This window comes from Octopus sinensis, linkage group LG24 (genome assembly GCF_006345805.1).
Source record: "Octopus sinensis linkage group LG24, ASM634580v1, whole genome shotgun sequence".
In the NCBI taxonomy this organism is placed as follows: Eukaryota; Metazoa; Mollusca; class Cephalopoda; order Octopoda; family Octopodidae; genus Octopus; species Octopus sinensis.
This window is the reverse complement of record NC_043020.1, coordinates 6,823,398-6,847,885: the sequence shown is the minus strand read 5'-3', so window position 1 is coordinate 6,847,885 and position 24,488 is coordinate 6,823,398. Positions and strand designations below refer to the sequence as shown.

General features: G+C 41.5%; 1 protein-coding gene across 2 annotated transcripts in view; it reads right to left on the bottom strand.

Annotated features, from left to right (window-relative positions):
• Positions 1 to 24,488, bottom strand: part of LOC115223906 (SCO-spondin-like) — a 72,768-nt gene that overhangs the window by 23,635 nt on the left and 24,645 nt on the right. For both annotated transcript variants that reach the window (XM_036513019.1, XM_029794632.2), the window contains exon 3: positions 5,895 to 5,977. In XM_036513019.1, coding sequence (XP_036368912.1) covers positions 5,895 to 5,977 — 83 coding nt within the window. The remainder of the gene's footprint in view (positions 1 to 5,894; positions 5,978 to 24,488) is intronic.

The following is a 24,488-nucleotide window of genomic DNA, read 5'->3' as shown; positions in this document are numbered from 1 at the left end:
CATGTTTACAAACTTTTTCCAAATACTAAAGAATCGGTCAACATGACACGAGACCTGAAGACAATTATCCAAGATGCCACATGGTGGAATTGAACCTAGAACCATGTGGTTAGGAAGTGGATTCATTGACTCCTGTGACTTTTTGCAATCTTGCCTCCTCATCCTCAACGCAATCAAAACTGCTGGAGTTTGTATTGATGGGGGGGGAGGTGTAGGTGAGTAGGGAAGCGGAGTTCTGGAGGGACAGTGGTGTGGGGAAGAAGGATTGGGTGTGGTGGTTAGAGAAGTTTCTGGGGAGGGAGAGAGAGAGAGAGAGAGAAATGAGTAGGTCTGAGGGGAGCAAAGAAGCCAGTGGAATAGGAAGAGAGGAGGAGAGAGAAAGACAAAGGAATAGGGAGACAGAGAGAGACACGAAGGGAGAGAAAGTGAGAGACGAAGAGAAAGAGAGAGACAAAGGGAGAGAGAGAGAGATGAAGGGAAGAGAAAGAGAAACGAAAGGAGAGAAAGAGAGACACGAAGGGAGAGAAAGAGAGAGATGAAGAGAAAGAGAGAGAGAGACGAAGGGAGAGAAAGAGACGAAGAGAGAGATGAAGGGAGAGAGTGAGAGACGAAGAGAGCAAAAGAGTGATGAAGGGAGAGAAAGAGAGAGATGAAGGGAAAGAAAGAGACAAAGGGAAAGAAAGAGACAAAGGGAGAGAGCGAGACGACGGGAGAGAGAGAGAGAGACGAAGGGAGAGAGAGAAACGAAAGGATAGAAAGAGAGAGATGAAGGGAGAGAGTGAGAGACGAAGGGAGAGAGAGGGAGACAAAGGAAGAGAAAGGGAGAGAGTGAGAGACAAAGGGAGAGAGAGGGAGACAAAGGAAGAGAAAGAGAGACGAAGAGAGCAAAAGTGTGATGAAGGGAGAGAGAGAGAGAGATGAAGGGAAAGAAAGAGACAAAGGCAGAGAGAGCGAGACGACGGGAGAGAGAGCGAGACGACGGGAGAGAGAGAGAGAGACGACGGGAAAGAGAGAGAGAGAGAGAGACAAAAGGAGAGAGAGAGAGAGAGAGGAATTGTTTGATGGTTGAACTTGGTCGGAGCAGAACAAGTTGTAAAGAAGAGAGAGAGAAAGAGAGAGAGATTGGCTGGGGAGGGCGCGAACGGGACAAAACAGCGAAGTGCATTGGTGAATGGGCAATGGGCCAACCATTAGTGTATTTACTAACAACACCATCAGGAGTCCCTGTAGAGGGGTGGGTAACAAGTTTGGCTCGGGCCACACCCCCCAACCGACTGCAAGAAGTAAAGACATGGACGTGTACAGGTGTGTGTGTGTGTGTATGTATGTATGTGTACGTATGTGTGTATGTATACATGTGTACGGTTGTGTGTGTAGGCATGTGTGCGTATGTGTGTATGTATGTATGTGTACGTATGTGTGTATGTATACATGTGTGCGTATGTGTGTATGTATACATGTGTACGTTTGTGTGTGTATACATGTGTGCGTTTGTGTGTATGTATACATGTGTACGGTTGTGTGTGTAGGCATGTGTGCGTATGTGTGTATGTATGTATGTGTACGTATGTGTGTATGTATACATGTGTGCGTATGTGTGTATGTATACATGTGTGCGTTTGTGTGTATGTATGCATGTGTGCGTATGTGTGTGTATACGTGTGTGCGTATGTGTGTATGTATACATGTGTGCGTATGTGTGTATGTATACATGTGTGCGTATGTGTGTATGTATACATGTGTGCGTATGTGTGTATGTATACATGTGTGCGTATGTGTGTATGTATACATGTGTGCGTTTGTGTGTATGTATGCATGTGTGCGTATGTGTGTGTATACGTGTGTGCGTTTGGGTGTGTATACATGTGTGCGTTTGTGTGTATGTATACATGTGTGCGTATGTGTGTATGTATACATGTGTGCGTATGTGTGTATGTATACATGTGTGCGTATGTGTGTATGTATACATGTGTGCGTATGTGTGTATGTATACATGTGTACGTTTGTGTGTATGTATACATGTGTACGGTTGTGTGTGTATACATGTGTGCGTATGTGTATATGTATACATGTGTACAGGTATGTGTATGTATGTGTATGTGTGTATGTATACATGTGTGCGTTTGGGTGTATAGGCATGCATACACACACACCTATGAATGCATATGCACACGTGTGTGCATCTTTGTAAACATGCACCTATATTTCGTATATATATATATATAATTGCACACTAGCTCAAATACACTCATTCATGCATATCCATGTATATATACACACATATATAAACACACACACACACACACATATATAAACACACACACAGACACACATATAAACACACACACAGACACACATATATAAACACACACACACATATATATATGAACACACACACACATATATAAACACACACACACACATATAAACACACACACACACACACACATAGACACACACACACATAAACATACACACACACATATATAAACACACACACACATATATAAACATACACACATATATAAACACACACAGACACACACACATATATAGACACACACACACACACACACACACACACACACACACACATAAATACACACACACACAAACACACACACACACACACATATATAAACACACCCATATATAAACACACACACACATATATAAACATACACACACATATATAAACACACACACACACATATATAACACACACACACACACACACACACACATAAACATACACACACATATATATACACACACACACATGCACAAACATAGCATCAGTCAAAAATCTTAACAAGCTACATTCAACGGTTCTGTATTCGTCTCTGACTTATTTTCCTCTTCTCTTCATCTCTTGATCTCAATATCTCTCTCTCTCTCTCTCACACACACACACACACACACACCACATAGAGACTCACACACACTCTTTCTCTCTCTCTTTCTCTCTCTCTTTCTCTCCCTCCCTCCCTCCCTTTGCCAGAAGTCTACACCAATGTTAATTAGAAAAGAGATTCTATAACATGGAAGCAATAATGCCCGTCTGTGGCAGACTGTGACGAGCTCACGATTAGCAAAAGTTGTCTACGAACATTGTAGACCAGAGGGATGCATATATATATATATACACATGTGCGTATACATATATATAGTGCGTGATTATATGATGTGTAGGGGTGCAAGGTGGTGTGTATATTTACATATATAGAAGACAAGACAGAGAGTACTTATTACACATAGTCATGTAATAGTATTTATTGTAGGGGAACATGTCAGCTAGTTTAGACGATTAATTTGTAGCGTGGGTGAGTGTATATAGACAGATGCAGACAGATGTAGAGGTTCTTATACTGGGCATTGAAGATCTGTGACAGAGTATGGTAGTGTGTATGTGCGTATGTATATATATATATATATATTTATATCTATAAAAACACATATATATATATATACATATTCGAGTACTCTTTTTTCACCTTGTTTCACACTTATGTATATACATATGTATGTATGTATGTAGGATAGCAGATAGTGAGTTTACGAAGTAGGTGTGTACATATGTTGTGCATTGGAGGCATGTGTGGCGGATGTATAGTAACGTATAGTCATGTATATAAGAGACCTACGGGAAGATTTAGAGACCTCTATGCTGCGTATTGAAATTGCGTAAGGATGTGTATATAGCAGTGTAGGGCCGTGTATATATATAGACAGGATTACAGGCAGTGAGTATCGGATGCGGGATGCAGAGGCGTATATATATATATTATATATATATATATATATATATATATATATATATATATATATAGATATTATTTCTTTACTGCCCACAAGGGGCTTACACACAGAGGGGACAAACAAGGACAGACAAACGGATTAAGTCGATTATATCAACCCCTGTGCGTAACTGGTACTTAATTTATTGACCCCGAAAGGATGAAAGGCAAAGTCGACCTCCGCGGAATTTGAACTCCGAACGTGTATATATATATATACACTCCCCATCATATTGGTGTTGCCTGAACAGGTGAAGGGTGTACCACATCTCAGATGTTGGGGTGATCGCAGGGCTACGTGAAATGAAGTGCTTTGCTCAAGAATTAGTGACTGTGTATATATATAAATATATATTTGTGCTGTATATTGAAGATGTGTGTGGGTGTATAGAAACGTATAGGTATATATAATAAGGTGTAGAGGCCTGTATGTTGCATACTGAAATTGTGTGAGGATGTATAGACCGGTGTATATAGATAACTACAAGGGAGACACGTAGAGGCTTATTACGGTGTGTTGAAAGTGTTTGGTGGTGTATGTTAGTGTATATAGAGGACAACAAGCAGTGGGTGTATAACGGGGATGGCTGTGTGGACGGACAGTCAACGTTGAGGACTAGATGCAGTGTGTATAATATTTGTAGTGCAGAGCACTTTGTGGCGTGTATAAAATGTGTGATATACAGAAGTGTGTGTGTGTATATCAGCTAACATTCCTTTATATCCTTGATTTAATCGTATATATACACAAGACTACAGGCAATTGGTGTATATTATGTAATGATATATAAATGTACTTAGGTGTATATATGGTGTGTAGATGTGATATGTATGGCAGAGTGTATACAGGACTATATGTAGAGTGTATAAAACGTGCGATAGTGTATAACAGTATATATAAAGGTGTATATATATGTGTGTGGCGTGTAGATGTGATGCGGACTGTGGAATGAGAAACAGTGGATGTAGAGGCCTTCATGCAGCTTGTTGAAAGTGTGCGATGGTGTGTGGTAGTGAAACTGAGAGCGTATATAAAGATGTATAGAATGTGTTGTGTGTGTATGTTTGTGAAACGTACAAAGAATGTGGAAGATTATATGAAATGTGTGTGTGTTTATATTTACATATGTATGTGTGTGTATTTGTATGCGTATGTATGTATTCCCATATTGGGTGTATATATGTTTATATACACGTGTGATCATCCGTATATACATGAGTGTTTATACATATGTTTGTATATGTGTGCGAACGCATTTCTTTATTGTGTATTTTACTTTTTTACTTGTTTCAGTCATTTGACTGCGGCCATGCTGGAGCACCGCCTTTAGTCGAGCAAATCGACCCCGGGACTTATTCTTTTATAAGCCCAGTACTTATTCTATCGTTCTCTTTTTTGCCGAACCGCTAAGTGACGGGGACGTAAACACACCAGCATCGGTTGTCAAGCAATGCTAGGGGGACAAACACAGACACACAAACCCATATATATATACGACAGGTTTCTTTCAGTTTCCGCCTACCAAATCCACTCACAAGGCATTAGTCGGCCCGAGGCTATAGTAGAAGACACTTGCCCAAGATGCCACGCAGTGGGACTGAACCCGGAACCATGTGGTTGGTAAGCACGCTACTTACCACACAGCCACTCCTGCGCCTATGAATACAAACATATATATATATATACGTGGGTGTGCCTGTATGTATGCGTGTGTTTTTGTTTTATGTATGTGTGTGTTTATGTTTGTGTGCGTGAGTGTATTTATATATTCGTGTGTGTGTATGGTTATGCGTGAAGGAATGTCTGTATTTATATGTACACATGCGAGTGATATGGGAGATGTTTTCTTTGCATAAAAGTTTGTTATGTAACGCCAGAAGTTCAGCAAAAATAACACAAGCTAAAACGATGACATAAGATTTAAACAAAATAGGCAAAGTAAACAAACAAAATATGCAACAAACAGCAAAGAACACAAACAAAACAACATAGGATCAAAAGCGAAAAAAACTAACAGGAAGGCATGTGACTTTTGTTAGTGAATGTTGGAATACTTTTGGGATTAATTATGATTAAAAAAAGGTTTAATTACTTACCAGGGTGGATTAAAAGAAGTAGGAAGAGTAATAATTTAGTATCCATTTGGTAGGAGGAGGTGGTCATGGTGGGAGTGGTGATACTGGAAAATAACAGAGAAATATTAGAAGAAATTAAGATACACCATCATTATCATCATCAGTATATTGTATTTGAAAGCATAAAATATGAACCCCTGGGGCCTATATGCAAAATTGGGCCCCCTTTTAGCATTTTAGATTATTCTGTGGAATGGTAATGCTTATATTTGCTTTGATCTGAATTCCCCATGCATTACCTTGTAGCTTTGGTATTTCAATGATGGGATTGTTTGTTTTTAGAGTGACATTGTAGGATAAGTGTGAGAGGTCTGATCTGGCCAGATTGAACATAAAACGGGTAAAAACTTTTGGGTTGGATATGACCCAACAGGAAGGGCATCCAGCAATAAAACAATGATTCACTGATGTACGCAACTAACCCATGCTAGCAAGGAAAAACAGATGTAAAAAAAAACACACATCAGATAATCTCCACAGAAGCATTTTATCACAACACAACATACACAACCCCTTTACTATGGACCCTATATTTTATGCAATAAAAACCTCATTCTATAAATGAACCTGCTTCATCACAACTCTTGTGGTTTTTACTCAGATTTCATAATCAATATCATTCAACAACTGTTTTTTTATGTTGTCATGGGTCGGATGGTTTGACAGAAGTTGGCCAGCTGAAGGGCTGTTCAGGCTCCCTGTCTGTTTTGGCATGGTTTCTACTGCTGGGTGCCCTTCCTAATGCAGGCAACTTTACAGTGTGTACTGGGTGCTTTTTACATGGCACCAGCGCCGGTGCTTTTTACATGGCACCAGCACCTATGAGTCCACAAGATTAGGGATGCTCAGCTGGTGAGGGTTGTTGTTTGTTCCTTCCCGAGCCATACCTGGCTCATAAGGGCCGGTTTCCCGGTTTTCTTGGCATATAGGTTCCCCACCTGGACGGGATGCCCGTCCGTTGCAGGTGAGCTGAAAGATGCAAGAGGAAAGAGTGAGAGAAAGTTGTGGCGAAAGAGTCAGCAGAAGTTCGCCATTACCTTTTGCCTCGACATCTTACCAATTGCCTCGACATCTTACCAATCGCCTCGACATCTGACCTGTGGTACACCATCCACCTGTTCAGGTAACACCGATTTGATGGACATAGTAAGCAAATGTACAGCACAAACATTTACTCTTTTTACTCTTTTACTTGTTTCAGTCATTTTGACTGCGGCCATGCTGGAGCACCGCCTTTAGTCGAGCAAATCAACCCTAGGACTTATTCGTTGTAAGCCTAGTACTTATTCTATCGGTATCTTTTGCTGAACTGCTAAGTTATGGAGACGTAAACACACCAACATCAGTTGTCAAGTGATGTTGAGGACACACACACACAAATATATATACACAAACATGCATATATATATATATATATACGATGGGCTTCTTTCAGTTTCCGTCTACCAAATCCACTTGGCTTGATGGCTCACAAAATTGTCGCAGACTGTGACTCAGTGGTTCACATTCATGTCCGTCAGACAGTTGTGATAGGCGTATCACTTTCACTCCATTTTTTGAGAACTAATTTTTTCTGTGCCTTGTTTTGCATTTATGTTCTTATTTGTGTATATAAAAGGGTAAAACCCCCTTCCATCATGACTGACCATGAGATTGCACCTAGAAAGTTCCCCTCTGAGGCACAAGTCCGGGCAAGATTGTTTTATGTAAGAACAGCAGTCATCCATGCATACCAGCCTCCCTTCTCCATGCCACAGATGTTGGCAAAGGCAAAGGCTGATACAACTTAGCACCAATGAAATTGTAGCACATTTCCACAGCTGAGTGAACTGGAGCAAAATGAAATAAAGTGTCTTGCTCAAGAACACAACACACAGCCTGGTCAGGGAATTGAACTCACTACCTCAGGATTATGAGCCTGATGCTCTAACCACTGAGCCATGTGCCTTCACTTACATGTATATCATCATCATCATTTAGCGTCCGTTTTCCATGCTAGCATGGGTTGGACGGTTCTACTGGGGTCTGTGAAGCCAGAAGGCTTCATCAGGCCCAGTCTGACCTGGCAGTGTTTCTACAGCTGGATGCCTTTCCTAACGCCAACCACTCCGTGAGTGTAGTGGGTGCTTTTTACGTGCCACCCGCACTGGTGCCAGACAGAGCTGGCAAACGGCCACGAACGGATGGTGCTTTTTATGTGCCACCGGCACGAGGGCCAGGCGAGGCTGGCAACGGAATGCATTATATATATATATATATATATATATATAATCCAAACAAGAAAACAAAAACGAAAAGACAACAACGCGAGGACGTGGAACAAATATAGTATTATTGGACGCTCAGGAAAGAAGGAAAGAAGGAGGGTTTGACGTTTCGAGCGGAGCTCTTCGTCGGAAACATAGAAGGGAAGAAAAAAAAAAATCGCTAGTGATACAGATGAGGTCACATGTTATACATGCAAATATGGTTTATATGCACACATGTACACACACACAACACAAATATATATCTTTTACTTGTTTCAGTCATTAGACTGGGGCCATACTGGAGCACCACCTTGAAGCATTTTGATAGAGCAACTTGACCCCGGTACATAAGCTTTTTTTTTTTTAAAGCCTGGTACTCGCTCTTTTGGTCTCTTTTGCAGAACTGCTAAGTCATGGGATGTAAACACACCAACGCAGGTTGTCAAGCAATGTAGGGTGGGAGACAAACACACACACTTGATTGGTTTCTTTCAGTTTCCGTGTACCAAATCCACTCACAAGACTTTGATCAACCCAGGGCTATAGTAGAGGACACTTGCTCGATGTGCCATGCAGTGGGACTGAACCCAGAATTATGTGGTTGGGAAGCAAGCTTCTTATCACACAGCCACTCCTGCAACTATTCTTTTATTCTTTTACTTGTTTCAGTCATTTGACTGTGGCCATGCTGGGGCACCACCTTTTAGTCAAGCAAATCAACCCTAGGACTTATTCTTTGTAAGCCTAGTACTTATTCTATCAGTCTGTTTTGCTGAACTGCTAAGTTACGGGGACGTAAATACACTAACATTGGTTGTCATGCAATGGCAGGGGAATGCACATAGATACACACACACAAATACATACATACATACATATATATATATATATATATATAAAATATTATTAGAGACAAAACCACTATTTTGCAAAACAAACAAGGAAAGACTTAATCAATACATAAAATTTTAATAAATAGTCAAAAAAACCGCCACTACAATTGTTTCTTGTCTTGATCGACAATCTTCAGGTGGACTTCCAATAAGTCAGTTTCATAATTTGAAACTGACTTATTGGAAGTCCACCTGAAGATTGTCGATCAAGACAAAAACAATTGTAGTGGCGGTTTTTTTTGACTATTTATTAAAATTTTATGTATTGATTAAGTCTTTCCTTGTTTGTTTTGCAAAATAGTGGTTTTGTCTCTAATAATATTTTATAATATTTTACTATAAAATTGGATTTAATCCTAAATCTGATTTTTTCCCTGTAAATTTGGATTTATTCCCTAATATTTATTATTATATATATATATATATATATATATATATACGACAGGCTTATTTTATTTTTTATCTGCCAAATCCACTCACAAGGCTTTGATCAGCTCAAGGCTACAGTGGAACACATTTGCCTGAGGTGCCATGCAGTGGGATTGAACCTAGAACCATGTAGTTGGGAAGCCACAGACCTATATATATATATGTGTGTGTGTGTGTGTGTGTGTATCTATATATATATATATATATATATATATATAATATATATATATATATATATATATATATTCATTATCAGTATTACTTATTGTGGTTCTGCATTTAGAAAACCAGCTTTTGTTAATTGTGATGTATCACATGTCTCAAAAAGTCATTTATGTACGTGTAGCCCCACCGGTGCCACCACCACCACCACCACATATGGGTTTTTGTTTTTATGCTGAAAAGGAGGTCACCTTCTGCTGCATGTAGGCTCGAAAATGCCTTTGTGGTGCATGCAAATGGGTGCAATGTGTTTTGCTGATGGCCATGACCAAATTTTATGCCTCACTGCTTGTAAAGAAACCGCTTCCCCCTACCAAAGAAAAAAAAGCAAGTCAGGTGTTATGTGTGTAGTCATATAAGGGCCCCAGAGCAGAGAAGCTTGTCTACACACCTGGGATAGGGGTTCGACTGCAGGTAATAAGGGAGCTATTTTGGAGGAGATATTTGTGGTTGTGTTTGTATGAACATTGTTATCTATATTAGTGGGGTCTTAACTCCTGTGTGTGTGTGTGTGTGTATGCACACACTCATAAATATGTGTACACACACCAATGCATATATAAATACAAGCACATATTTATGTACATATATACACTCACATATGTACATATATACACACACATATGTGCATATATACACACATATGTGCATATATACACACACATATGTGCATATATACACACATATGTGCATATATACACACACATATGTATACACATACATACACGTGTGCACACACACACACGTGCACACACCACACGTGCACACGCACACACACACACAAATGAGTTCAGGTATGCCTGTGTAATTAAGAAGTTTACTTCCCAACCATGTGGATTTGGGTTCAGTCCCACAGCGCGGCACCTTGGGCAACTGTCTTCTACCATTGCCCCAGACTGGCCAAAGCCTTGTAAGTGTATTTAACTAATGCTCCTTGCTTGCTTGTTACATGCTCTCGCTTGATGGGACTGGGGTCATCCTGGATTAGTGGCCCTAGAGATGTCATCATGTGTAAAGCCAACCAGGTCCACCAGTGCTCTCCATTGCTGGCTGTCCCTTGTCTGCCCTTCTGTATCCTCCAAGGTGACATTGAGCCTCTGGAGGTCTTCCCCAATCACATCCAGCCATATGGTGCGGGGTCTGCCACGAGGCCTTGTTCAGCCCCTGCTACTGTGTCGAATGAGAGTAAAGTCCTGGTAGAATGAGAGTAAAGCCCTGGTAATCAACTTAATCCCCTTGTTTGTCCCCTCTATGTTTAGGCCCTTGTGGGCAATAAAGAAATAAGAAAGAGGGAAAGAGAAAAGGGGAGAGAGAGAAGTATCCATGACGTGATGTAGGGGGAACATAATAATCTTAGCAGAGGGATGTTCTGATGGTGAGGTTAAAGGAAAAGAGAGAGAGAGAAAGAGAGAGGAGGAAGAGAGGGATGATGGTGGTGGTGGTAGTGATGACTGGATAGTGAAAAGTGTATTTGTTTGTAATTGAACTAAGTTTGTTTATATCACTTGACGTATACACATAAGTGCAATATTCCGTGAAATATTCGTATTTATTTACATGACAAACTAAAGGTTGTATCCTATGTACGGGATATTTTTTTTTTGTTTGTTCTTGGGGAAAAATGGGAAAAAAAGAGTGAATATTTATTTTATGAGTGCTGTGTATTAAGTCTATAAAATTGTGAATAAAGTATATAAAGTAAATATATAAAGTACATTAACCCTTTTGAGATCAATCTGGCTGAAACCAGTTCTGGCTCTGAAGTACAAATGTCTTGTTTTCATAAGTTCTGAATTAAAATCTTCCACCAAACCTTAGTCACAATTTATGTTCCTAACACTAGCTGAATGATAACTAAGTTATTTTACTAAATTCTTTGTTATATTTAAAGTAATTGAAAGAAACACAGAGCATCTCAACAGAAATATGGTAACAAAAGGGTTAATCTTTTTCACTCTGTGGAATTTCCACAGGTCCCATTAGTATTGATGTTGAAGATATGAAAGGTGAAGATGACCTCAACAGCAATAAAATCGTTCTTTCTTTCTTAAATAGCTTCTCTTAACTATTTCGTTACCAACCCGGCTGAAACCAGCTCTGACTCTGTTGTACAAATGTCTTGTTTATAAAAGTTCTGAATTAAAATCTTCCATCAAACCTTAGTCACATTTTATGTTCCTAACACTAGCTTATTGGTAACTAAGTTATTTTACTAAATTCTTTGTTATATCTAAAATTAATTGAAAGAAACACAGAGCATCTCAAAATAAATACAGTCATGAAAGGGTTAAATAAACATCCTATTCCAATTTCTTTCCCTCTTCAATGAATAGCAGATGAGCAACTATCTTCCCACACAGACACAACACAGGCCATGCTTTCAGGTTTTTTGGATAAAGTTTTCAGAAATAAACCAATAAGTTTACCATTAATTCCATGAAATTTTCTTGGGTCCCACTAGTGTATAATAATAATAATAATAATAATAATAATAATAAGGATAATGGTTTCAAATTTTGCCACAAGGGTAGCCATTTTTGGGGAAGGGGTGTGTGTGTTGATTACATTGACCCCAGTATTCAACTGGTACTTAATTTATCGACCCTGAATGGATGAAAGATGGAGTCGACCTCAGTAGAATTTGATCTCAGAACATTAAGACACAAAATGCTGGAAAGCTTTTAACCAGGCACACTAACAGCTCTGCCTGTTCACAACCTTCAATAATAATAATAATAACAACAATAATAATAATGATAATGACGATAATAATAATTATAATAATGATGATAATAATAATAATAATGGGTTCAAATTTTGACGCAAGACCTGCAATTTCAGGGGAGGAGGTAAGTCAGTTACATCGACCCCAGTACTCAACTGGTACTTATTTTATCGACCTCGAGAGGATGAAAGGCAAAGTCAACCATAGCAGGATTTCAACTCAGAACGTAAAGACAGACAAAATGCTGCTAAGTGTTTTGTCTGGCATGCAAACAATTCTGCCATCTCGCCACCTTTGTCAGTGTTAATAATAATAATAACAACAACAAGAGCACTCATTGAGTGCAAACCTCCACCAAGGCAATACAAACATCCTCTCAACAATTAGCCAGAGATGAGTTTTAAAATGAGAATATCTGAAATAAACTCAACTGCTTTCATAAATGAGAATGCTAAAAATGAACCTGACTGCTTTCAAAAATTAAGTAAAAAACAGTAAAGATAGGCGCAGGAGTGGCTGTGTGGTAAGTAGCTTGCTTACCAACCACATGGTTCCGGGTTCAGTCCCACTGCATGGCATCTTGGGCAAGTGTCTTCTGCAATAGCCCCGAGCCGACAAATGCCTTGTGAGTGGATTTGGTAGACGGAAACTGAAAGAAGCCTGTCGTATATATGTATATATATATATATATGTATGTGTGTGTGTATATGTTTGTGTGTCTGTGTTTGTCCCCCTAGCATTGCTTGACAACCAATGCTGGTGTGTTTGCGTCCCCGTCACTTAGCGGTTCGGCAAAAAAGACCGATAGAATAAGTACTGGGCTTACAAAGAATAAATCCCGGGTTCGATTTGCTCGACTAAAGGCGGTGCTCCAGCATGGCCGCAGTCAAATGACTGAAACAAGTAAAAGTGTAGAGTTAAAGAGTAGAGTATAATAAGATAATCCAGAATCCTTGTCCAGTACCGGATCGATCCCAAAATCTAAACAGTTCATTGCTAGTCCCAATGCTAAACATCCCTGAAAGTTTCATCCGAATCCATCCAGTGGTTCTTGAAATATTTTGTCCATGGACAGACAAACAAACAAACAAACACAACTAAAAACAATACCTCTGCCTAGCGAAGGCAGTGGTAATCTATATATATAAAAGTGAAGTTGTGTGAGTGTCTGTCCCCTTCGATTTAGATTCCTAACTACTCCCACATTTTAACCAAAACCGGGTATCTTATAGTCATGATTCATATCGAGCCCTTCTGGGTATTAGCGCGCGTCTACGATGAGTCTACGATTTAGAAAAAAATTTACCATCATTTTTTCCATTTTAATGTATTTTTTCGCTATTATATAAGGGAAGTAACTCTCTAAAAATGTCTACGATGAGTCTACGATTTAAAAAAAAATTTACCATCATTTTTTTCCATTTTAATTCATTTTTTCGCTATTATATAAGGGAAGTAACTCTCTAAAAATGTCTACGATGAGTCAACGATTTAAAAAAAAAATTACCATCATTTTTTTTTCCATTTTTAATGCATTTTTTTGCTATATTTTGGCTATAACTCTCTAAAAATGCTTATATAGTTATTTCCCTTACAAACCCGAGCAACGCCGGGCGATACTGCTAGTAAGTTATTATCCTTTCTACTATAGGCACAAGACCTGAACGTTTGCTGGAGAGCAATAGTTGATTATATTGACCTCAGTACTGATCTGGGACTTATTTTATTGACCGTGAAAGGATGAAAGGCAAAGTCGACCTCGGTGGAATTTGAACTCAAAGCACGAAGACTTAAAATTCCACTAAACGTTTTGCTCAGCATGCTAACGGTTCTGCCTGCTTGCCGCTTCAAGTGATTGGTGAGTCAGTTCACACTTCACTAGAGTTGTTTTGAAAGGTAAACTATCTTGAATGTGTGCGTAAGCATGTATGTGTGTGAGAATGTGTGTATGGGTGTGTGAGAATATTTGTATGGGTGTGTGAGAATGTGTGTATCCGTGTGTGAGAATGTGTGTATCCGTGTGTGAGAATGTGTGTGTATGTATATGTGTATGTGTGAATGTGTGTGAGAAAGTGTGTATGTGTGTGAGAAAGTGTGTATGTGTGTGAGAATGTGTGTGTGTATATGTGTGTGTGTGTGAGAATGTGTGTATGGATATGTGAGAATGTATGTGTGAGAGAATGTGTGTGTGTGTGTGTGTATGTGTGTGTGAGAATGTATGAAAATGTGTGTATGGGTGTATGAGAGTGTGTATGTGTGTGTGAGAATGTATGAAAATGTGTATGTGTGTGTGAGAACGTGTAAGTGAGAATGTATGTGTGTGAACATGTATGTGTGTGTGAGAGAGAATGTGTGTATGTGAATGTGAGTGTGTATGAATGTGTGAGTGTGTCTGTATGTGTGTTTGTGAATGTGTGTGTTTACTAGAGACAGAGTGTGTGTATGGGGGGATATACAGAGAAAGAAGTGGGGGTGGGGTGGACCGTAGGGGGAATGGCCTGTTTGTGTTAAAAAAGTTCAACAGAGACTGAATGCAGTGACGTGTCATCATTGTTTATAGATGTCTGTAGTAACAGACATCCAAGTTCAGTTGACATTGTTACATATGAATAGAAATGAGGGGTGGGAATATGTATATACGTGTGTGTATGAATATATATATCTATAGGCACCAGTGAAGTCACCAGGTACCTTGCAAGATCATTCAGTTAGGGAAGTTTTGACTTGTAAGTCACTTGGTGACCTTGTTGGCACTAGTGCTATGCAAAAAACACCACCCAGTACACTTGGTAAAGTGGTTGGCATTAGGAAGGGCCATCAATCTGTTGAAACCAGGCCAAAGTGCTGGTGTTAGGAAGGGCCATTCAATTGTGGGAACCAGGCCAAAGTGCTGGTATTAGGAAAGGCCATCCGGCTGTAGAAGCCAGGCCAAAGCATTGGTGTTAGGAAGGGCCATCCGGCTGTAGAAACCAGGCCAAAATGTTGGTGTTAGGAAGGGCCATCCAATTGTAGGAACCAGGCCAAAATGTTGGTGTTAAGAAGGGCCATCCGGCTGTAGAAATCAGGCCAAAGTGTTGGTGTTAGGAAGTGCCATCCAGCTGTAGAAACCAGTCCCAAATGTTGGTGTTAGGAAGGGCCATCCAATTGTAGGAACCAGGCCAAAGCAGGTAGTATAGCTCAATGCAAACTTCTGGCTGACCAGCTCCTCTTAAACAATCCAATCCATGCCAGCATGGAAAACAGGCATTAGACACCCTAAAAATAACTGGGGGCTGGATACTGAGGCAGAACAGAGAAAACAGGGATCCAATAACAGAGAAACAGAAAAGACAGTCCTGAGTCAAGAATGGTAGATTGTCGATGGTCTGTGCTCCTTATGGAGCAAAAGGGCTGAAGTAGTGGTAATAGTAAATTCTGAAGGACTTATACTTTGGTGACCCATCTAACCCACATACAAACATTAGATGATGATGTGTGGTAAGGAGCTTGCTTCTCAACCACATGGTTCCGGGTTCAGTCACCCAGTGTGGCACCTTGGGCAAGTGTCTTCTACTATAGCCTCAGGCCAACTAAAGCCTTGTGAGTGGATTTGGTAGACAGAAACTGAAAGGAGCTTGTTGTGTATGTGTATGTCTGTATTTGTCCTCCGCCACTGCTTGACAACTGGTGTTGGTGTGTTTACATCCCTGTAACTTAGCAGCTCAGCAAAAGAGATCGATAGAATAAGTACCAGGCTTAAAAATAAATAAAGGAACTGGGGTCAATTCATTTGACTATAAGTTCTTAAAGGTGGTGCTCCAGCATGGCCACAATGTAATGACAAATAAAATGATGATGATGAAATGTGATACTCAGAACCAAAGATTCAATATTGCATATTAAAAAAAAAAAAATCGGTTGTGGCAGAGTCCATTTTAAGGTGCCAGTAGGTTAGAAGGGGTCGGACAGGACTCTTTCACTTATTGTCATGTGATATCCTTTTATAGAAAGTTTATCCCAAATAATATTCATGTGTTCACGTGTGATTCTTTACGTTCAGAGATCTCAGCTCGGTGACAACCCCAACTAACACCCTGGGTCTAATAACAACTAGACAATACCATTATGTGCCAGACTCTTCAGTAGCAACATCCTACATGTGCTCTTACACACATGTGGGATGTGGTCTGCTATGAAGAGCATAAAAAATCAATTAGATATGATGCAGAGAGCCTTGGAAAGTTCATCATTATTTAACATTCATTTTCCATGCTGGTATGGGTTGGATGGTTTGACTGAAAACTGGTAAGTTGGAATGCTGCTCAAGGTTCGAATCTGATTTGCCATGGTTTCTACAGGTGGGTGCCACCAGCACAGGATTTTACAGCCGGATGGCCCTTCCTAACATCAATGCTTTGGCCTGGTTTCTACAGCTGGATGACCCTTCCTAGCACCAGCACTTTGGCCTGGTTCCTACAATTGGATGGCCCTTCCTAGCACCAGCACTTTGGCTTGGTTCCTACAATTGGATGGCCCTTCCTAACACCAGCACTTTGGCCTGGTTCCTACAATTGGATGGCCCTTCCTAACACCAGCACTTTGGCCTGGTTCCTACAATTGGATGGCCCTTCCTAGCACCAGCACTTTGGCCTGGTTCCTACAATTGGATGGCCCTTCCTAACACCAGCACTTTGGCCTGGTTCCTACAATTGGATGGCCCTTCCTAGCACCAGCACTTTGGCCTGGTTCCTACAATTGGATGGCCCTTCCTAGCACCAGCACTTTGGCCTGGTTCCTACAATTGGATGGCCCTTCCTAACACCAGCACTTTGGCCTGGTTCCTACAATTGGATGGCCCTTCCTAGCACCAGCACTTTGGCCTGGTTCCTACAATTGGATGGCCCTTCCTAGCACCAGCACTTTGGCCTGGTTCCTACAATTGGATGGCCCTTCCTAACACCAGCACTTTGGCCTGGTTCCTACAGTTTGCTGGCCCTTCCTAATGCCAACCACTTTACCAAGTGTACTGGATGGTGTTTTTTGCATAGCACTAGTATCAACAAGGTCAAATGCCAACTACTCCAAGAGTGTAGTGGGTGCTTTTTACATGCCACTGGCACAAAGTGCCAGTTACGAAACACTGGCACCAGGCACAACTTCGATCTCACTTGGCTTGACGGATCTTCTCAAGCATGGTATATCGCCAAAAGCCTCAGTCATTTGTCACTGCCTCCGTTGAGGCCCAACATTGAAACAGTAATTTTTACATGCCACCAGCACAGGTGCCAGTCATGTGGCACTAGCATTGGCCACGAATATGATTTCACTTGCCTTGATGGGTCTTCTCAGTCATGGCCTGTTTCCAAAGGCCTTGGTCAATATCTCTGTGAAGCCTGAAGTTTGAAGGATGCTTTTTTCCATGCCACCAGAATGCTAAGAATATCATTGCAAGAGCATTTTTGAAATGAGATAATTTGAGAATGGATCGGAACGAACGGTGTGATTGCAGAGTACCAAAAGCACAAGTACCACAGGGCTGGACATGTTACAAGGTTTTACAGACAACAGGTGGAGCTGTGCAGTTGCCAAGTGGTAACCAAGAAACTGAAAAAGGCCACATGGAAGGCCTCAATGATGATGGGAAGACGATTTGGCAAAGCAATCTGGGTCATGATGGAATAGGATGACACAATCAAGACAAAACTGGAAGCACATTGTGACAAGTGGTGTGTAACAGAATCTGATGGCCTGGTTGAAATTGTGATACAGTGATTATTCATCATCATTATCATCATCGTTTAGCGTTCGCTTTCCATGCTAGCATGGGTTGGACGGTTCAACTGGGGTCTGGGAAGCCAGAAGCCTGCGCCAGGCCCAGTCTGATCTGGCAGTGTTTCTACGGCTGGATGCCCTTCCTAATGCCAATAATTATTGCATATCCTAATTATGTGCAAAGACACGAAAAAAAGCATGCTGTGATAATTAAAACATGAACGACACACAGAATAGTTGTAATGATAGTGGTGGTGGTGGCAGCAGTGGTGGTGGTGGTGGCAGCAGTGGTGGTGGTGGTGGCGGTGGTGGTAGAGGTAGTTTATTTTGGTGAGCCACAAGTTGATAGAGATGTAGTTGCATCTGAGGGCAACAGGGTGTAGAAGCCAGCAGGGTTAGAGAGGGATTGATTGTTTAGAAGGAGGGATATAATAGAGTGCCTTAGGGGTTTCCATAGAATGGGAAGGAAGGAGAGATGAAGTGGAGGGAGAAGGAGAGGGGGAGAATGAGTGAGAGAAAGAAGGAGAGAGGTACTGAAGTTGATGAGGCTACGAGTTTAGAGCTACAAAGTGTGTGAGGATGAGAGAAGAGACACAGAGAAGACCAGGTGTGTGTGTGTGTATGGCAGGTGCAACATGCATGTGTCTATGGCAGTATGTGTGTGTGTGTGTGTGCGTGCGTCCGTGCATATGTGTGTATGGTAGTGTGTTCATACATGTTTGTGCTATAGTATTAATCAAGAGTGTTGTGGCTGTGCTTCCCAACCACATGGTTCTGGGTTCAATCTCACTGTGTGGCTTCTTGGGCAAGTGTCTTCTACCATAGCCTCGAGACAACCAAATCCTTGTAAGTGGATTTGGTAGATATAAAATGCAAAGAAAACTGTCGGTGGCACATAAGAAAACACCGAAAACACCATCTGAGCGTGGCCGTCTGCCAGCCTCGTCTGGCACCTGTGTCGGTGGCACATAAAAAACACCATCTGAGCGTGGCCGTCTGCCAGCCTCGTCTGGTACCTGTGTCAGTGGCACATAAAAAACACCATCTGAGCGTGGCCGTCTGCCAGCCTCGTCTGGCACCTGTGTCAGTGGCACATAAAAAACACCATCCGAGCGTGACCGTCTGCCAGCCTCGTCTGGCACCTGTGTCAGTGGCACATAAAAAACACCATCTGAGCGTGGCCGTCTGCCAGCCTCGTCTGGCACCTGTGTCAGTGGCACATAAAAAACACCATCCGAGCGTGGCCGTCTGCCAGCCTCGTCTGGCACCTGTGTCGGTGGCACATAAAAAACACCATCCGAGCGTGGCCGTCTGCCAGCCTCGTCTGGCACCTGTGTCAGTGGCACATAAAAAACACCATCCGAGCGTGGCCGTCTGCCAGCCTCATCTGGCACCTGTGTCAGTGGCACATAAAAAACACCAATCGAGCGTGGCCGTCTGCCAGCCTCGTCTGGCACCTGTGTCAGTGGCACATAAAAAACACCATCCGAGCGTGGCCGTCTGCCAGCCTCGTCTGGCACCTGTGTCAGTGGCACATAAAAAACACCATCCGAGCGTGGCCGTCTGCCAGCCTCGTCTGGCACCTGTGTCAGTGGCACATAAAAAACACCATCCGAGCGTGGCCGTCTGCCAGCTTCGTCTGGCACCTGTGTCGGTGGCACATAAAAAACACCATCCGAGCATGACCGTCTGCCAGCCTCGTCTGGCACCTGTGTCGGTGGCACATAAAATCACCCACTACACTCTCGGAGTGGTTGGCGTTAGGAAGGGCATCCAGCTGTAGAAACACTGCCAGATCTGACTGGACTGGTGCAGCCTTCGGGCTCCCCAGACCCCAGTTGAACCGTCCAACCCATGCTAGCATGGAAAGCGGATGTTAAACGATGATGATGATGATGAGATATATATATGTGTGTGTGTGTGTATGTGTGTGTCCCCGTCTGTCCCACATCACTGCTTCACACCCAGTATTCGTGTGTTTATGACCCCCACAACTTAGCAGTTCAACAAAAGAGACCAATAGGATAAGTACCTAGCTTCAAGAAAAAAAAATAAACTCCTGCGGTTGATTTGTTCACCTGAAATCCAAAAAGGCAGTGCTCCAGCATGGGCCTGGCAGTGTGCACTTGCATAAATGTGCTTGGATGGCAATGTGTACGTGTGAAGGTGTTGGGGGGGGGTGCATGTCTGGCAGTGTATGTGTTGAGAATTGCAGTGTGGCAGTAGTGTAGTAGTAGTAGTAGTAGTAGTAGTAGTAAACATTAGCAGTGTATAGTAGTCCAGTGCATAGCAGAGAAAGCAGTATGGTGCATAGCAGAGTGGTGTGTAGAAATGAAATGTGTAACAGTGTAGAGAGTCAAGGCAGTGTCGTTGGTGCAGGGTAGTATCATGACCACCACCACCGTCATCACCATCATCACCATCGTTATCATCATTTCGTCATCACCACCACCACAGTCATCACAATCGTCATCACCACCACCGTCATTACCATTATCATCACCATCATCATCACCTTCCTCATCACCACCACCACCATCATCATTACCATCATCATCACCTTTGTCATCATCACCACTACCATCATTACCATCATCATCATCATCGTCATGCTCACCATCGTCATCATCACCATCATGATCCTTTAACGTCCATTTTCCATGCTGGCATGGGTTGGACAATTTAACCAGCGCTAGCAAGCTGGAGGAGCTGCACCAAGTTCCAGTCCGTTGTGGTATGGTCTTCTACAGCCGGATGCCCTTCCTAATGCCAACCACTTTACGGTGTGCCGGGTGATTCTAATGTGCCACTGGCACCACAAGTGCATCTTATGTGGCACCAGCACGAGTGTTTCTTATGTGGAATTGGCACAAATGCCTTTCACATGGCACTGACACAGAACTCTTGCAGGCTAATTCTCTTCACCGGGAGATGCGGCCTTAACACTTCTGCTGTGAAGGACAGGGTCTTCTTGAGTATAGCAAGGCCCCAGGTATCTCAGTCCTTTGTCATCTTGTCCGAAAGGTTCATCTTTCTGAGGTTGTCTTTAGAGTGTGGTAGCCTGTGTACTAGTGTAGTTTGTAGATAGGCATTCCGTCGGTTATGATGACGAGGGTTCCAGTTGATCCGATCAACTGGAACAGCCTGCTCGTGAAATTAACGTGCAAGTGGCTGAGTACTCCACAGACATGAGTGTACCCTTAATGTAGTTCTCAGGGAGATTTCGCATGATACAGAATGTGACAACGAGTGGCCCTTTGAAACACAGGTAGAAATCATTTTTGCTAGCTGAGTGGTCTGGAGCAATGTGAAATGAAGTGTCTTGCTGAAGGACATAATGCACCACCCACCGGGAATTGAACTCATGATCCTGTGATCGGGAGCTGAATACCTGAACCACCAAGCCACAGTGTAATGTGAAACAGTGTACTTGCGCAGCAGTGTAGAGTTAAAGCTGTTTGGGATGTAGCAGTGTGGTCAGTGTGTGTGGCAGTGTAGGTTATAACAGTGTAGTGTGCAGTAACACTGTCACAATGTATTTCTTTACTGCTCAGAAGGGGCTAAACACAGAGGGGACAAACAAGGACAGACGAAGGGATTGAGTCGATTATATCCCCCCCCCCCCAGTGTGAAACTGGTACTTTATTTATCGACCCCGAGAGGATGAAAGGCAAAGTTGACCTCGGCGGAATTTGAACTCAGAATGTAACGGCAGACGAAATACCTATTTCTTTACTACCCAGAAGGGGCTAAACACAGAGGAGACAAACAAGGACAGATGAAGGGATTGAGTCGATTATATCGTCCCCCCAGTGCGAAACTGGTACTTTATTTATCGACCCCGAAAGGATGAAAGGCAAAGTTGACCTCGGCGGAATTTGAACTCAAGAACGTAACGACAGACGAAATACCCGCTAAGCATTTCGGCCCGGCGCGCTAACGTGTCTGCCAGCTTGTCACAATAATCACCAAAATTCTCCTACCACCACCACCACCACGACTATCTCCACCACCACCACCACCACGACTATCTCCACCACCACTGCCACCACCATCACCACTGCCACCACCACCACCACCACCACCACCACTACCACCACCACCACCACGACTATCTCCACCACCACTACCACCACCACCACGACTATCTCTACCACCACTACCACCATCACTACTACCTCACCACCACCACCACCACTACCACCACCACCACACCACCACCACCACGACTATCTCCACCACCACCACCACCACTACCACCACCACCACTACCACCACGACTATCTCCACCACTACCACCACCACCACTACTACCTCACCACCACCACCACCACCACTACTACCTCACCACCACCACCACTACCACCACCACCACCACCACCACCACCCATCATTATTATATTTAGCACACTGCAATATTTGGTGAATATAGTTTAAATTTCTGATTGTATTGAGCTTATTTCCCAAAACTAAAAGAAATTTTCATGTTCTTCTTCTTCTTCTTCTTGTTCTATTTTCTTTATTACTTCTGTTGTTGTTGTTGTTGTTATTGATACAATTGTTGATGTTTATCATCTTGTTGTTGTTGTCAATTACAGATTAACCATAATTCCTTGCATTTGTTCCTGTTATTTTCATGTATATTTTTTTCTGGTTTTTTTTTTTGTTGTTGTATGTTGTATGTTTGTTTGTGTTGTTATTGTAATTGTGTTTTTCTGATATGTTTGTGCAGTTGTTTTTTTCTTGTTTTTTCTTCTCGTTCTTTTTTTTTCTCTCGCTGTGTTTCCATTACAAATTGCTCAGCTACATACGATGTTCCCTGAAGCATGAGAAACAGCTTTGAAGGGTTCCGAAATATAAAATTAAATAAAGAAAGAAAGAAAGGAAGAAAGAAGGAAAGAAAGAAGGAAAGAAAGAAAGAAAGAAAAAGAGAAAACTCCATCCAAAGAACTCGGCTAGATATTGGCAGCGATCTCTTGTGAGTTGTGGTATGTGTGTGTGTGCGTGCACATGTGTGTGTGTGTGTATGTGTGTATATATATATATATGTGTGTGTGTGTGTGTGTGTGTGTGTGTGTGTGTATGTGCATATATGTGTGTGTGTGTGTGTGTATGTATGCGCATATATGTGTGTGCATGTGTATGTGTGTATATGTATGTATGTGTGTGTGTATATATGTGTGTGTGTATATGTGTGTATGTGTATATGTGTACATGTGCATATATATGTGTGTATGTGTGTGTATATATGCGTGTGTGTGTTTGTATTTGTGTATGTGTGTGAATATGTGTGTGGGTGTATGTATAAGTTTACACACATATCCACATATGTATATACACATAGACACACATATATACATACACACACGTACACTAACACATACACATACATTCATACACACATACACATGTACATATGTGTGTGTATTTAACTATAAGTATGTATTTAAATATGTATTTAAAACATCTGATTGTATATATGTGGAGAGAGAGAGAGAGATGCAGAGTTCTGTGTGTGTGTGTTTGGATATACAAGCGTTTGGCTTTGTGGATGTTATTGCTCTGTACTAAAGAAAAAGTATCTTCGTTGCTTTAACATCAGTTGCTCTCCTTATCGGTGTCTCTTCAGAGCTAATGGATAGATTAACAATAGCACTGGAAGGAACTAGAGACAGCAGTAATATGTCAGCAACAACAACAACAATAATAATAATAATGATAATGATGATGATAATAATGATAATAGTAATATGAACATGCAACAGACAAATGGAGAAGAACTGGAAAATATTTGAAGAAATTTAATGAATAATGAAATATGTGGAGGAACGTCTTTAAAAGAAGAAATCTTTAAAAGAAGAAAGATAATTTGTTTTCTTAAATGAAAAGAAAAAAAGGAAAATTTTGTAATGTGGAAGAAGGGTAAAACATAAATATCGAATTGGAAGAAAAAAGTTGTAAAAAAAATATTCAAATGAAAATAATTGGAAGGAATGAAAAAGAAAAGATAAGATAAGATTAATATAATAAACGAAGATTATTGTCGATGTAGAATATTTTGGAAAGTGCAAGGATTTGGGGGTGGGGTGGGGTGGGGTGGTTCAGGTTTGCGATGTGTATGGGACGAGGATGGTTCTTAGAGTGTGTCTTTCATCTACTTTCAAAGAGAAAACAGTTTCAAAGAATTTCATCTCATGAGTAGATTTATAATGAAATATTTTGAAGGAAAACTTTTTTAAATAATGTTTTCGAAACAAAGTTACTTCCAGGTGTCACTTGTGGGTAA